Raw genomic sequence first — 17,619 nt, forward strand, 5'->3', positions numbered from 1 at the left:
CTCATCCAATTTTCCTGTGTTTACCCCATCATCCTCTTCTATCCATGAACTTATTAAGCTGTTTTTAAATGTTGCTAATGTTTCCATCTCAAGCACCATTTCTGGCAGTTCATTCAAAAATGCAGCACACTTTAGATGAAATCCCTTTTAAATCTCCTGCTTCTGGTCTTAAACCTATTCTCTCAAAGAGACTATATGCTTGCACCAGCCTATGCCCCACATAAACTTATACACCATCAGTTGCAGGAAATAGAGTCTGAGTCAACACAACCTATCCTTTTAATTCAGGCCCCAAATCCAAGCAACATTCTGTTATGTTTTCTGCACTCTAATTTAAAAACATCTTTGCTATAAGAGAATATTCCAAGAACAACCTCACCATTTTATATAACTGCAACACAATTTCCGAACTCCTCTACTCAATGCCCCAACTGATGAAGGCCAGCATGACAAACACCTTCTTCAGAAGACCATGAGACTTTGGTACAAAATTAGGCCATTCAACCCATTGAGTCTGATCCAAGTTTATTGTCATCTGACTGTACCTATCTACAGCAAAACAGCTTTCCTCAGGACCATGGTGCACCTACAAACCATCACACACAACGAAACAAAATATTCCCACAGATAAGTTAATAAAATATAATTCAAAGTGCATGTAGTGTGAAGCATGGTAAACAATAATATAGTAAACAGCTCGCTGTCCTAGTGACAAGACCCCAGTGGTAGTATTCATTAGTCTCACAGCCTGAGGGAAGAAGCTGTTACGCCTGATGTGTCTGTACCAACTTCTTGATGGCAATGGGTAAGAGAGATTGGGGAATGGGTGGTAAGGATCCTCAACAATGCTTCGCGCTCTTTTGTGTGCAACATCCATTCATGGCAAATTTATTTTCCCTCAAACCCATATTTTTTAATGCTCTTGCTAATCAAGAACCCATCAACCTCTGCTTTAAATAAAAGCAATGACATTGCCTTCACAGTAGATAGGCCTCTTACTAGCACATCTACCTGTGACGCCACTTTCAGCGAACTATGCACTTCAGAATCAGAATCCAATTTATTATAATTAACTGGTATGGCATGAAGTTTGTTGTTCTATGGCAGCAGAAGAGTGTAAAGAAATAAAAATTATTATAAATTTCAAAATAAATAGAATTCAAAAAAAAGCTCCTAGGCTCATGGACCATTCTGATGGCATAGAAAAGAAGCTTCTTTCATGTTGAGTGTGGGTTTCAGGCTTTTGTATCACCTCTTCGATGGTAGTAACCACAAGCAAGCATGTCCTAGATAATTATAGTTATGGATGCCACCTTCTTCAGGCACTGTCTCACGAAAATGTCCTCAATATTTGGAAAAGACGTGCCCACGATGGAGCTTGCCAAATCTACAAACTTCTAGTCTCTTGAAATCCTGAGCATTGAAGCCGTCATACCAGACTGTGATGCAGTCAGAATGATATCCATGCTGCATCAAAAATTTCTAAGAGTCTTTGGGGACTACCAAATATCCTCAAACCTCTACCTCTGTCGTGCCTTCCTCATAACTGCATCAATGAGTTGGGCCAAAGATAAACATGATCAGGACACTTGCAGTCCAAAATTCCAACAATGGAAATCATCCCATTCCCATGGATAAATTAACCAGCATTTCACAGCATCATAATTACAATGTCTACATTTCATAAATATTGAATTTTTCATAATTTTCCTGTTAATGGTAAGACTCCTGCAGTGTGGAGGATTAGAAAGGTCATGGGGTCCATGTCCATGAGACACTCAAAGCTGCTGCGCAGGTTGACAGTATTGTTAAGAAGGCATATGATGGGACAGGGCTGATGTTGATTTAGATTGGGTAGTTATAAAACGGAGCTTGATTGCACTACATTCTCCCCTTAACATTCTCTCACAACATGTGGAAATCAAGACTAATCTAAATCCTATACTATTTCACTCAAGGAGTGTGTGGAGTACAATTCATAAAGCTTGTAGAATGTCACATTTAAATCAGTTATACTCCTCGCTCTGGAATAACCCTGAAATATGCATTTGGAAAAGAATGGTGTACTGGAAAGAATGGAAGATTAAAGGTGTAAATACAGTAGGTGATCTCTATGAGAATGGAATTTTTATGTCGTATGTGGATTTGCAGGGGAAATATAACTGTAGATAAAGGGAATCTCTGGAAGTATTTATAAATAAGTAGCATATTCAAGAATGGTGGCCCACAAAGTAACCCTTTAACTGAATACTTTACACTACCACAGGAAGTTCATAAAGCATCAGTGTTTTATAAAAAGTTCAAGCACTCTGGGTGAACCGTGTAATAATCTCAAAGCAGAATGGCAGAAGGATCTTGGAAGCGATAGTGAAGATAATGAGTGGTCAAATATTTTATCAAATGTGGGTAGACATACTAGGGAAGCGAGAGGGAAATTTATTCAGTATAAAATAGGACACAGATATTATTGGACACCAACAAGACCACAAAATGGGGATTATTGATAATAATTTATGCTGGAAATGTAAAAATGAGGTGGGCACATATTTTCACATGATTTGGGAGTGTTCCATGGTTCGTCCATTTTGGTGTAAAGTCCTTGATTCGTTGGGGAATTTGTCGGGGTCTACACTGCCCTTGTGCCCACGGCTTTATCTCCTGGTGATAGGACAATTATACCTAATGTAAACAGTGACAAATTTACTATTTTAAAGGTGGGTCTCATCACAGCTGCAAGAATTATACTGCAAAACTGGAAAAAACCCAGATGCCCACTGTGAGGGAATGGACTGAGGAAATGATTAAGATTTCATCATATGAACACATGTTGGGAAGAATTAACATTGAGGGGAAAGTGCAAGACGCGTGGGATAATTTTGGTTGTATGTTAATTTAAACTTAAATTAGAAGTTTTTTTCTGTTTCTTAGTTTTATATGTTTTCCTGTCATGGGATGGCTGTATAAATATGCTGTACATGCAGTCCCCGGGTTACATACAAGTTCCATTCCTGAGTCCGTCTTTAAGTCTGATTTGTACATAAGTCAGAACAAGTACATCTGGTATTATTTAGCATCAGTTAGTCAAATGTTTGTCTTAGTATATAGTATATATTTTACCTTTCTGTGCATATAAAACACTTAAGAAACGTATGTATTCCAATAATATTCCAATGTATTCTGTTGATGTGATCAGGGTGAATCTTACTAAGAAAAATTTAAGCCAAATACAAAGTTAAACACTCAACACAGTGTCAACGGCAATGAGTTAAAATGGCGGACGGCGTTCTCCTTCCTCGTTTCGTTACTATGAGTTGTCCGTAATTTGGACATTCGTAACTTGGGGACTACCTGTACTGTATCTGCTCTATATGCTGTGCTGCTTTGTAAAATAAGAATAAATTATAATAAAAATTTGAATTACAAAAAAAGGCATATGATGTGTTGGCTTTCATCAACCATGGGATTGAGTTCAAGTGCCACGAGCTAGTGTTACAGCTATATAACATTTTAGTTCGACCCCACATGGAGTACTGTGTTCAGTTCTAGTAACTCATTATAGGAAGGATAGGTGTAAAAGATGATGAGAAAAATTGATCATGTGGACAGCTAGAGGCATTTTCTCAGGGCTGAAATGGCTAACATGAAGGGACACAGTTTTAAGGTGCCGGGGCATAGGTACAAGGTGGATTTCAGAGGTAAGTTTTTCTGCACAGCGAGTGGTGGATGTGTGGAATCCTCGCCAGTGAAGGTGGTAGAGGCAGATACAATAGGGTCTTTTAAGAGACTCTTTGATAGGTACATGGAGTTTAGAAAATGCAGTATGGAAATTCGAGGCAATTTCTAGAATAGATTGCATGATCAGCACAACATTGTGGGCCGAAAGGCCTGTAATGTGCTGTAGATTTCTATGTTGCGGAAAGTTTTCATACTAAGTTGGAAATTTACATTAATTTCTGGGTAGACTGCTTCAGCTAAAAACCTACTTTCATAAGCTGAACAGCTCGTACAGCTGGCTTGGCATTAATCAAATCTGCTCCAATGAATTTGCATCCACACCACCTCAGAATCAACTTTTTCTTTCTGCTAATGAACCACTACAATTTACTTAGCCTTTGTACTATCACCTCTTCTTATTACAATCTTGTATGATTTCCCTTTTATTCATTTCTCTCCTCACCTCTTTCTCCACAAATTCATTCTTCCCCCACCCACTTTCCAGTTCTGATAAAAGATCACTAACTTGGGTAGGGTGGGTAACCTTTTTATTTATTTACTGAGACCCAGCTCGGAATAGGCCCTTCCATCCCTTTGAGCTCAACAACCCCCAATTTAATCGTAGTCTAATCACGGCACAATTTACAATGACCAATTATCCTATCGAACTGTGGTAGGAAACCGGAGCAGCCGGAGGAAATCCATGCAGTAACAGGAACAACATACAAACTCCTGAAAGACAACAGTGGGAATTGAGCCCAGGTCTCTGGTACTGTGCTAACCACTATACTACCTTGTCACCCCACCGTTTATTAAGTAACTTACAGTGATCTTACGCCTTTGCATTGCTGCCCAAGAACAAGATATCTCATGTCATCTGAGTGATAATAAACCTAAACTGACTTAGTGAATTACTGCTATAACAAAATATTTTCTGGGAAGTACAATTAATGTGCATGTCTTCAGTCTAATGTCCAGAGAGCAGTAAAGCAAATGGAAAGAACCTAATATAAACAGTATTTTCACATTTACTTCAGAATCTGTACAACATAAACATTTCCCAGGGACAACAGCATCATTCACTAAAACATCTCACCCAGCCACTGGGTATAATTACCTTAACAGAGCAAAGTGGATAAGAGTGAGCGAAAATTAAGAGAAAATAACTTCAACCACATTCACTGGAGAGATGCTAGCACTCTCAAAAGCAATTCATTAAATCAGCCATCTACCTTTTTCTCTGAGGTATCAAGGCATTTTCAAAATTAAAAACAACTTATCAATTCCACATTGATATAATAAACAATTGCTGCTTGAAACAAATTTCTCAACTTCAAGCAACACAAACAAAATGCTGGTGGAACGCAGCAGGCCAGGCAGCATCTGTAGGGAGAAGCGCTGTCGACGTTTCGGGCTGAGACCCTTCGTCAGGAATTTCCAGCATCTGCAGATTTCCTCGTGTTTGCCTTCTCAACTTCATGTACTTTAAGCCACATAAAGACCCCAGACAATAATTAAATTTGTGTGATAATTGAATTTTGCATGCAACAACTAAGTATTCCATTGAATTAGCCTGAATCAGAATTAATCTTTCTTTCCTTCTCATGCAAAGCAATTTTTTATACAGTTCTGAGAACTGCCTCAATAAATTCTAACTCCTAAAATCTAACCGAGAAAATGAAACATTTTAGAAAAACCTATTAGAAATTCTTAATACTACCCTTGTAAAAGGCAATTAAAAAATAACCATCATTCTTAAATACTATTGTAATGGCAACTGTTTACTATTCAAATACTGGTGTATACACCAAGTCTGTGAGGATTTTAAATGGACCAGCCAACATCATGTGTTCTCTCTCGCTTGCAGTAAACTGGCCTGACACATTTCCTGTGAAAACATCTCACTGCTCTGTAAAAAAAATCCACAGCTTCATTTGGAAATAAAGATAATTGGACTGAATTTTTTACCTATGCTTCATCAAATTCAGCAACTTACTACAAGATGGTCTCCCTTATTTTTATCATTAGTTGGTCGGATTAATGCTATTAAAATGATGATTTTACCGAAATTTTTATATTTATTCCAAGCTTTACCAATTTTTATTCCTAAATCTTTTTTTGATAATATTGATTCAAAAATTTCCTCATTTGTGTGGCAAAATAAAAATCCTAGGTTAAGCAAAAGGCAATTACAAAAGTCTAAAAAGGATGGTGGTCTAGCTTTACCTAACTTTAGATTTTATTATTGGGCGAATAATATTCGTAACCTAATGTACTGGAAACTAGATTTGGATTCACCTGTGTGCCCACAGTGGGTAAATTTGGAATGTAGTGAGGTTAAGGGATATTCTATATTTTCCGTTCTTGGTTCTTTTCTTCCTATTGATTTAGCCAAATTCAATAAACAGATATCTAACCCTGTTGTTAAACATACACTACGAATTTGGTTTCAATTTCGCAAATTCTTTAATCTGAAAAACTTTGCTCTGGACAGCCCTATTTTATGTAATTTTTTTTAAACCTTCATTGACAGATCAAGCTTTTAGTATATGGAAAAGGAAAGGTATAAAATGTTTTCGTGATCTTTTTTTTGAAGGTACTTTGATGTCTTTTGATCAACTATCCAACAAATTTGAATTACCTAAATCTAATTTTTTTAGATACTTACAAATTAGAAATTTCTTACATAAAATTCTTCCATCTTTTCCTAATTCAACTCCATCGGATTTTTCAGATTTGATTTTTACTTTTAATCCTTGTCAGAAGGGATTAGTAGCTTTTATTTATAACATGATTATGAAGATACAGCCAGAAATATCGGATAGAATTAGACAAGAATGGGAAAAAGAACTTCGATGTAATATATCAACAGATAAATGGGAAAAAATTTTACAAATGGTTAATTCCTCCTCTATTTGTGCTAAACATGCTTTAATACAATTTAAAATTGTACATAGAGCTTATATGTCTAAAGATAAGCTTGCCCGATTTTATTCGCATATTAATCCTCAATGTGACAGATGTCACTTAGAAGTGGCTTCATTGACTCACATGTTTTGGTCATGTCCCACTTTACATAACTATTGGAAGGACATTTTTGATGTCATTTCCTCAATATGGAATATCGATTTACAACCCCATTTTATTACTGCAATTTTCGGTATGCCAAATGAAGATGGCAATCAGCTTTCCCCTTCAATCAGACGAATGATTGCCTTTGTAACATTAATTGCCAGAAGGTCTATATTACAAAACTGGAAAGAAGTAAATCCTCCTACTACATTTCAGTGGTTCTCCCAAACTATTTCTTATTTGAGTTTGGAAAAAATCAGAAGCACTATCTTTGATTCTTCAATTAAATTTGAAGAAACCTGGGGACCATTTATTCGACACTTTCATATGAATTAATTTGGCCTATTTCAGATCCTTTTCTCTACTTATCCTTGTTCAGGTATGGAGTTCCGGAGTTCTTTTCTTGACACCTTCATATATTTATAAAGTGCTATTATTGCCCATGTTAGTTATAGTTTAGTATTTTTTTTCAATATATATTTTTTCTCATATATAATTTCATTTTTTTTTCTTTTTTCAATGATTATTTTTGTTTTTTTTTCATATATATTTATATAGACTTGATTGATTTATGTACCTTTTGTTGATGGATGTTTTAATAGGATATTATTATCCTATTACTAATGTAATCTCAAGTTTATTGAATCTGTAATCTATTCATTATTATGTGTTGTTTTTTTTATATATGAAATTTAATAAAAAGATTGAAAAAGAAAGAAAGAAAGATAATCATTATGCATCTTTTCATTATGGGTGGAGTTTAAAGAATTGAAGGGCAGCATTGCATGCCAACAAAACTTTTGGGCATTCCATCTTGGTCAAGCATGACATAGGCTTGCCACTCCTGCTTTATATGTTTTGTTTATTCTTTAACAAAACTTCCCCACAATTTATTTATCTCTTATCAATGTACAGAATTTATATATACCTCATGAATGTGAAATTGCTCCTTCACTTCCTCTACATCAGTGGAGATGTCATCTTGCATCTGAAGAGTATCTTCAGCTGATAATAGCCATGTCAAGACCTCCTCAAGAACTGCTTGATAGCTGTCCAAGTCCACTTCTATTTCTGTCACTGTCTTGGGAGCTGAAGCTCCAGAATTCAATGCCACTTTTTCAGAGGTCACGTCCTAAGAAAAAAAATACAAAATGAATCCCCTTTATACCAACAGTTGCTCATTTGTAAGCTATGAACTTCCAAATATCTATATGACTTAACATTTTCAAATGGGTTGGGATCTCAGCTATAAATATGGGTCTCCATGCCTTTTACCTCTGAGCTGAAAAACTGTGTGTGTTAATTCCTTGCGACTCTCAGATACCCAGATACGTATCTTGAGACGTATGTGGGTTAACTTTTACTGAACCAAATTGATTGTGTTTTGATATGGAGACACTTAAGTCTCAACTCCCTTATTTTCCCTTCAGCTGACTGCTTGGATAACTTCATTCATAAGTTTATTTCACAAATATTCACCAACATCTATCAGCTATGACCATGTCCCTAACACCTTACTTAACCACATACAATCAGTAACCAATTTAATATTGAACACAATAAGTATTTTTTAAATTAGGATTTGCTCAAATTTAATAATTTGTCAACCTAACCCTTTACCATTCAAACATGCCTCTTTCTAAATTCTCTGAGGGTTTCTTGAATAAGTTTCTTTCTGTAGTATCTAAATTGCAGATTGACCTATATTCTGCTGTATTCAAATCCTGGGTCAACACCAATCTCATCAATAACAAGCCAGCTGAACAAGTCCAATCACACTGAAAATTACAGCTGAGTAATTCTCATCTGAGAGCTCTCACTACTACCTAGTGTTTCACTACTGTATGTATGCAATAATCACTTACCAGCTCATGAGAGGAAGGACTCTCAGCACATTCAACCTTGTGCTGTCTTGGCAGAGTCTCCACTTCACGGATGGCTTCCATGCTGATGTGCTGAGGGAGCACCTCAAATAAAGATGTTACATACATAATGATGGATTTCTTGTCAGGCAGGGTAACAGCAATATCTGTGTTAAAGCATAAATCAGCAATTAGATCAAAACAAAGTTTCAAATACTCCACAAATGCAAAATCAAACATGTCCAGTTTACTCAACTCTGGACATTTATAGGGACCAAATCAAGAAGTGCCAAAAGCATTTTCACCTTGTGCCCCCAGAGACTAATTTAAGAGAGCTACACCAAGTGCACCAACACTAACTGCAGAATTGAATAGATAGATAGATAGATAGATAGATAATCTGATAGATAGATAGATAATCTGATAGATAGATAGATACTTTATTCATCCCTAAGGGGAAATTCAACATTTTTCCTGTCTCCCATACACTTATTGTAGCAAAACTAATTACATACAGTATTTAACTCAGTATAAATATGATATGCATCTAAAATCACCCTCCCAAAAAGCATTAATAAATAGCTTTTAAAAAGTTCTTAAATAGTTTACTAAAGTGCATTGAGTGGTAACTTAAGCTCAGTCCTAACCCCAGCACTTTAACATGTCTTGCCCCTGGTGGTTGAATTGTAGAGCCGAATGGCGTTGGGGAGTAATTATCTCTTCATCCTGTCTGAGGAGCATTGCATTGACAGCAACCTGCCGCTGAAGCTGCTTCTCTGTCTCTGGATAGTGCTGTGCAGAGGATGTTCAGGGTTTTCCATGATTGACCATAGCCTACTCAGCGCCCTCCTCTCTGCCACCGATGTCATACTCTCCAGTTCTGAGCCCACGACAGAGCCCGCCTTCCTTACCAGCTTATTAAGACGTGAGGCGTCCCTCTTCTTAATGCTGCCTCCCCAGCATGCCACCACAAAGAAGAGGGCGCTCTCCACAACTGACCGATAAAACATCTTCAGCATTTCACTACAAACATTGAATGATGCCAGCCTTCTGAGTAAGTACAGTCGACTCAGTGCTTTCCTGCACAGGGCATCTGTGTTGGCAGTCCAGTCTAGCTTCTCGTCTAACTGCACTCCCAGATACTTGTATGTCTTAACCTGCTCCACACATTCTCCATTAATGATCACTGGCTCCATATGAGGCCTAGGTCTCCTAAAGTCCACCACCATCCCCTTGGTCTTGGTGATATTGAGACGCAGGTAGTTTGAGTTGCACCATATCACAAAGTCCTGTATCAGTTTCCTATACTCTTCCTCCTGACCATTCCTGACACACCCCACTATGGCCGTGTCATCAGCGAACTTCTGCACATGGCAGGACTCCGAGTTATATTGGAAGTCTGATGTGTACAGGGTGAACAGGACCGGAGAGAGCACGGTCCCCTGCGGCGCTCCTGGGCTGCTGACCACCGTGTCAGACCTACAGTCTCCCAACCGCACATACTGAGGTCTGTCTGTCAAGTAGTCCGTTATCCAAGCCACCATGTGTGAGTCTACTCCCATCTCCGTTAGTTTGTGCCTTAAGATCCTGGGCTGGATGGTGTTAAAGGCACTAGAGAAGTCCAGGAATGTAATCCTCACAGCACCACTGACCCTGTCCAGGTGAGAGAGGGTTTTTGATCTTTTTTTTGATTCAGGTTTTGATCTTTCATGGTGGGGGTGGGAGGGGAAGCAGCGCTAGAGAGGGGTGATCGCTGTTGAAGATCTTTCATTTCTGTCTTACTGGGCCTTTTCAGAGGGCAGTTAAGACCATAAGACATAGAATGCTGAATTAGGGTATTCAGCCCATTGAGACTGTTCGGCCATTCCATCATGGCTGATTTATTAATCCCTCTCAACCCCATTCTCCTGCCCTCCCCCCGAATGAATGGCAGTGTTCGACAAAATGGTCTCTCTATGAGTATTTAATCTTTATAACATAGAAATAATGATAAGTAAACTTACAATAATGTGGAATGGATAAATTTGACGATTTGTCTATGAGATTTGAAAAGTATTGGTCATTTAATATTCAGTGAATGCATGTATGTATATTTTGAATTTTGCAGATACAGTATCTTTTGTAGATACGGTATCGGGATCTCTCTTCCTGCCATCACTGACATTTACACTACAAGCTGCATCCACAAAGGAAACAGCACTATGAAGGACCCCATGCACCCCTCATACAATCTCTTCTCCCTCTGCATTCTGGGAAAAGGCTCCAAAGCATTCTGGCTCTCACGACCAGACTATGTAACAGTTTCTTCCCCCAAGCTATCAGACTCAATACCCGAAGCCTGGACTGACACCTTGCCCTACTGTCCTGTTTATTATTTATTGTAATGCCTGCACTGTTTTTGTGCACTTTATGCAGTCCAGTGTAGGTCCATAGTCTAGTGTAGCTTTCTCTGCTTTTTTTAAATTACGTAGTTCAGTCTAGTTTTTTTGTACTGTGTCATGTAACATCACGGTCCTGAAAAACGTTGTCTCATTTTTGCTATGCACTGTACCAGCAGTTATGGTCAAAATGACAATAAAAGTTGACTTGACTTGACTTATAGTGACATTAATATCATTGCTTTATTTAAAGTGCTTTCAAACCCAAAATTATCCATTGAAATCTGAATAAATTATTGATTTTTGAATCTTGTTTGTAAGGATGATTTGGAATAACAATATTTGTGTGTAACTAAAGAGTTATACATAACTTTCACGGGGATTCATAAACTCCCACAGCCCCCAATGGCCCCGTAATTTCAGACTCTGAGGCCAACTTGACAGCATCCTTCAGCTCACTGATGGAAAGCATCCAGCACAGATGGGGTATCTGACCGTGTGTTGACCTGTGCTGATCTAATGGCTGAAATGTTCACCATTTCTTGCTTCATCTGGCTCAGGCACTCACCTGCTTCAAGTATTGGAGTATAAAGGTTGCATTGTTTGCTGTGTAACCAAAACTATGTAGGCAGCTTTGAGTTTGCTATTTGCTATGCATGTATCCAACTTAGTAGGAGAATGAAATCTTAAGAATGCAGAAGATAATGGGGTGTTAATGAGAGGCTAGCTAAGGATGTAGATTATAATGGTGTGTTAATGAGAGGTAGCTAAGAGATGTAGATTAGAACATGATTAAGTCAATAGGTAGAAACAATAGTGGCAGATGTACTTGTGATACGCAACTATAGACTGATTGGATATGCTAATGAACTAAACCAGGAGATTGCTATAAAAAATGCTATGTACAAGGATCGGTGGGCAATCAGCGACTAGCTCAATGACTGTCTCAGCTTTGATTTGCAAATTAAAGTTTAATACTTCTTGAAGAATCTTCTGCGTCTCCTGGTCATTTGTGGGGCACGAGAAACCACGACACAAGCAGGCTTGATTATACCAGTGCTCAAGAAGAACATGGTAACCTACCTCAATGACTATCATCTAGCAGTACCTACATGCACTGTGAAGAGTCAGGCAATTGTATACAGCTACACTGCTGAATATAAACAAGCTGAGCATACCAATGAATCCTATTACCATCTTCACTCCAGTCTGTCACTTCAGCTCTCCTGCCTGCTGCAGTGTTATTCTGTGCTCCCCTTCCTCTTTCAGCTGCATCTTTAAAAAAACCAACTCTGATATTTCTGATGAGAGGTCTTTAACATAAATGTTGCCCCACCCACAAATCTTTTCCATCATTTTCTTTATATGGTAATAGCAACACAAATTAAACTAGCATTTTAATCCTGCCATTAATTTAAATTAAATTCTGGTCATTAGTTCATCTCTAGTTTGCCACTCAACAAACTGATAACTATGCCAATGATTCCCCCAGGACAATTTTTGCAAGCATTTTATCTTTACCTAAGCAGTCGATACAGATTAATGTTGGGAGATTTGCAAGCTCATTATGTGCAATAATAGGAGGATGATTCATGAATCAATGCAAACATATACTTGAACCAGCCAATGACTGATACAGGTACTCAAGATACACATACCATAGAACCAGATCATATTGAACCTAGCCTACCATTCTGAATCACCCACACTGCAGTCAAGCATTAAGCCACACTGGTATTATGTCAATGAGGCCACACCCTGAAATACTATGACGGCCTTTGAGAGAATGCAAATCTGGGTGCAAAGGTTTGCCACTTGTCAGAGACTTCTTTTATTCAATAAAGTTTAAAAACAAGTCAATAGATGTTTTTAAAGAAAAGCACGAATGCCCTTTTAACTCAATGTAAACACCCAAGCTGTATAACTGGCCATCTATTCTTCAGCCTAATGCTGATATACATGGATTCCAATGATGAAGGTAAGGAAACTGCAAACAAGTCTAGAATAGACTGCATAGTAAGTCCAACAAGCCTAGGACCAAGGTGGTAACAGCTGAACACCAACAGCTCTCTTTGCCAATATCAATCTGAGCCATCTCAATTCAACTCCTAGTTTAGATGAAATTAGTTGCCTATAAACATCACTTCGATCAGCATCATAAAATACTCTTCCAAATATTAATCTTACAAAAGATACAAGATGGAACAGAAGGATTTCACTGAGAACAGTAGATTATTAATTAAAATGCATGTTCCTAATAATGGCAAAGAACAGAATATGAAGCCATTTTTGAAAATGGTAGCTTTAAGTTGGATTGTTCAAAATACCATCTGTTTTCAGATGAAAAGGACAGTTTTGGTGTGGAGTGAAGTTTAGTATTTTTGAAATGCCAGTTAAACTCATTTGGTGGAATGACTGAAACAGCCAAACCAGTGCCCAATTCTGTTTTAATTAATTTGTCATTCAGTTCTGGTGTAAGTCATATTGCATGTTTATTGTTAATTTTCACGTTGTAAATCTTGTGGTTACACATTCTTGTGTGACTTTCATCATTATTGGATTTTTCATTAACAGCATGCAGATTCATAGTCTTTTTGAAACTACACCTTGACCTTTTTAATCTTTTTCTCTTCTCTGTGCAGTCCATTTATTTTTGTCTGCATAACATGCTCTTTGTATGTGTCCTACTTTGTTGCATTTTCTCCAAATTTCACCCTTAAACTTGCATTAGTCTAGTGTACGTGAGCCCCTGCCACAATGGTAACACAATTTATTCAGCAGACCAGTTTCTGTTTAAACAATGCAATTTTGTTAATACTCATTTTCAATCCTGACGACAACTCAATTGCGTCTCTATCTGCTGCTTCCATTGATACACTAATTTTAGCTGCTTTTTAAATTTAAGCTGTGTTTCTGTTAGGAGCCATTTTTGAATGCTTCTTTGAAAGATTCCACAAACTAAATGATCTCAGTACATCAAGCCTGCTACTGAACTATCAATGCTAAGACAACTTCTTCAATTCAGCCACTTTCAGTGAAATGGACTCAGCTTCCCTTTGATTTTGCTTATGAAATCCAAAGCATTCTGCAATCAACAATAGGTCAGTTCTAAGTGTTCCTGGATTACTTTCACAATAATAGCAAAGCTCATTTCTGCTAGTTTGGTTGGAGCAGTTGAACTTTGAATTAAACTGCAGGCCTTCAAACCAAATGCACTCAACAAAATTGGTTCTTGTTACTAACTGGCTATCTTATTTGCTTCAGAATACTATTCAATCCGTGCAGTATATAAAATCCAGTTTTCTGTTGTGTAATCAAACGCATTTATCGTTCCAATGTAGCCAGCCATTTCTGCTTTTTTAAAAATGATTATTATGACCTAGTACTCGCTGTTTATGTACTCGCAAGTTGTTCTGTTTAAAACCTTTTTATTTATACTTGACAGTCTCTGCACGTGCTGGGCTGAATTTTTGACTTGCCATTCCTTGCTGATCCTTTTTTTAGTTCAAACCTCTTGCTACACTTTGTTGGAAACCATTTTTTTAATGCTTTTCATAAGGTATAAGATTAATCTAAGACTAATGTTGTAGTCTAATCATTTGTACTTTTGCTAAACTTATAATCATTAGTACTTTTTAACAAACTCCACTTACTGACAGAAGGTGGTACAGCAGTAACATATAGCTCATCATTTTTCATTGAGTATTAGCACATTACCAATGTGTTGTAATTCTGCAACCGGTGATTGGTTTATGTTTACCTGAGGAATTTTCTTATATCTCAAATATAAAGGTGATGGATTTTTCAAAGGCACAATCTTTTTTTTAATCTTTGGTTTTCATGCTTGCTTCTCAGCTCTTTACTTAGTTTGCTTAGTATTTCTATGTTTGTTTAAACTTTAAGCTAAACGATCATTAAGAATTAAGACTGCTCACCATTCCTGACCCCCAGAAGAACCCTCAGGATCAAGAAAACAAAATTCTTCTTCTATATGTGCTAAACATGCTTTAATACAATTTAAAGTTGTACATAGAGCTCATATGTCTAAAGATAAACTTGCTCGATTCTACTCTCATATTAACCCTCAATGTGACAGATGTCATTCAGATGTGGCTACATTGACCCATATGTTTTGGTCATGTCCCATCTTATATAACTATTGGAAGGACATATTTGCTACCATTTCCTCAATTTGGAATATCGATTTACAACCTCATTTTATTACTGCAATTTTTGGTATACCAAATGAGGATGGTATTCAGTTTTCCCCTTCAATTAGATGAGTGATTGCTTTTGTAACATTAATGGCCAGAAGGTTTATATTACAAAATTGGAAAGAAGTAAATCCTCCTACCACATCTCAGTGGCTCTTTCAAACTATTTCCTGTTTGAGCTTGGAAAAAATTAGAAGCACTATTTTTGACTCATCAGTTAAATTTGAAGAAACTTGGGGACCGTTCATTCGACATTTTCATATGAATTAATTTGACTTCTTCCAGACCTTCTCTCTATTTATTCTTGTTCTGGTATGGAGTTCCGGAGTTTTTGGCACTATCATATACAAATAAACTGTTATTATTGCCCATGTTAGTTTAGTTTAGTATTTTTTTCAATATACATTTTTATTGTTTGTATTTTCACAATTTTTTCTTTTTCTTTTGTCGATTATTCTTATTTTTTTCATATAATCATTATAGGCTTGATTGATAATGTACTATGTTTTTCTGTTGATATTTTAATGGGATATTGTTATCCTATTATTAATCTAATTTCAAGTCGATTGTATTTATAACCTATTCAGTATTATGTTATGTTTTTTTTAAATATATGAAATTCAATAAAAAGATTGAAAAAGAAAGAAAGAAGAAAACAAAGATCCAACATCTTCAATAGGTCTGTAACCATTGTAGGTCAGCTTTAAAAATATCTCTTCACCAATGCTATGTTTTGTAACTTCAAAATATTAATTCAAAGGGAGGCACGGGAGTCTGAAATGTTAGTCTAACTGCGTATCACATGGTAGTATGACATATGCAGTTCACATATGTATATAACCCGTAATTAACTATTTAAATGAAGAGGAATGCTTAATCAATTACACAAGTTTACTGAAATATTAAATACACAACACCAACCATTTGCAATTGCACACTCAACCTACTTTTCACTAAAATAGTCAAGTTAGCAAAGCAGCTGAATATGAGCAGACCCATTTTTAATAAATCAGAGTAAGTTGTTGCACTTGTGAATTCCACCTGAACTATAAACAAACACCAATCAACTCGCCTTCAGAGTCCAGTAGTTTCTCGATCCCCAGATGTTGCTTAGCGATATTGAATGCATGTTCAAGCCGTCCCACTGCAGTCATCTTAGTAACTTTATCCCAACTGAACAGACCTGGTCTGAAAGAGAGCGAGTTTTAAAATAATGCTAAAATAAATCATTCTAACATGAATGGATAATGTTTAAGTTACTTTTTAAGCTGAGTAGTGGCTCAATATCATGGATTAATTACACCATACTTAATACATTGACTGCATTTTATTTGAGATAGAGCAGACCCAAGTAATGTTAAAATTGAGGACACAGACCAGCATCACCAACATTTTCAACCACAATGCTAGTACACTTATACACAGCAGCACTGTGCTCAACTGTGACAATCCAGTACAAAAATCCAGGCCCTCACTTCAGATAAATGGTGAAAAGATGATTTGCTGATACTGACTTAAAATAAATAAACTGAAGATCAATTCTGAAAGCAAAGATTCAGGAATGTCTCATAATTTGAGAAATGTAGATCAGAGGCCTGTCACATCTCTTTTATTTAATTTTCAGGCATGGTTCCTATTAGTTTCTCGATCTATCTACAAAAAAAATCAACAAAAACCTCTTGGAAGATATGAAGAAAACTATTTTAAAATAAAAATAGTTAAATTACCTGGCAAAGCAGTTATATAGATCATTCCCCCATTTCTAATTATATAAACTATATAATATATAGTTATATATTATTATATATTTCTAATTATATTATATTTCAGATCAACAATGTTTTCTCAGAGCTAGGAGAATCAAAATCAGATCAGGATTATTATCACAGACATATATGGTGGAATTTATTTTTTTAGCTGCAGCAGAACAGAACAAGACATTACAATTACAAAAATAAATAGCACAAAAGAACAACAACATATTGCTCATGGATTTATAAAGCATTCAAAAATCTGATGTCAGAGAGAAGAAGCTGTTCCTAAAACATTGAGTCTGAGCTTACAGGCTCCTTCCCAATGGCAGTAATATCCCAGATGGTGAGGGTCTTTAAATGATCGATGCTATCTTCCTAAGGCACTGCCTCATAAAGACATCTTCATTGGTGGGGAGGGTTGTGCCCATGATGGAACTGCCTCAGTCTATACCTCTCTGCAGACTCTTGCAATCCTGTGCATTGGAGCCTCTATTTGCACGTTTTTGGTGACATACCAAATCAACCAATCTCACAATGAAATAGAGCCACTGGTGTGCCTTCTTCATAACTGCATCAACATATTGAGCCAAAGAAACCTCCTCTGAGATGCTGATGCCCATGAACA

General features: G+C 36.8%; 1 protein-coding gene across 5 annotated transcripts in view; it reads right to left on the minus strand.

The window, feature by feature from the left end:
• Window positions 1–17,619, minus strand: part of LOC132402945 (utrophin-like) — a 477,671-nt gene that overhangs the window by 387,884 nt on the left and 72,168 nt on the right. For all 5 annotated transcript variants that reach the window (XM_059986085.1, XM_059986086.1, XM_059986083.1 and 2 more), the window contains exons 7-9: window positions 16,313–16,428; window positions 8,652–8,815; window positions 7,715–7,918 (exon numbers count right to left, since the gene is read on the minus strand). In XM_059986085.1, coding sequence (XP_059842068.1) covers window positions 7,715–7,918; window positions 8,652–8,815; window positions 16,313–16,428 — 484 coding nt within the window. The remainder of the gene's footprint in view (window positions 1–7,714; window positions 7,919–8,651; window positions 8,816–16,312; window positions 16,429–17,619) is intronic.

Source organism: Hypanus sabinus, chromosome 12 (genome assembly GCF_030144855.1).
Source record: "Hypanus sabinus isolate sHypSab1 chromosome 12, sHypSab1.hap1, whole genome shotgun sequence".
In the NCBI taxonomy this organism is placed as follows: Eukaryota; Metazoa; Chordata; class Chondrichthyes; order Myliobatiformes; family Dasyatidae; genus Hypanus; species Hypanus sabinus.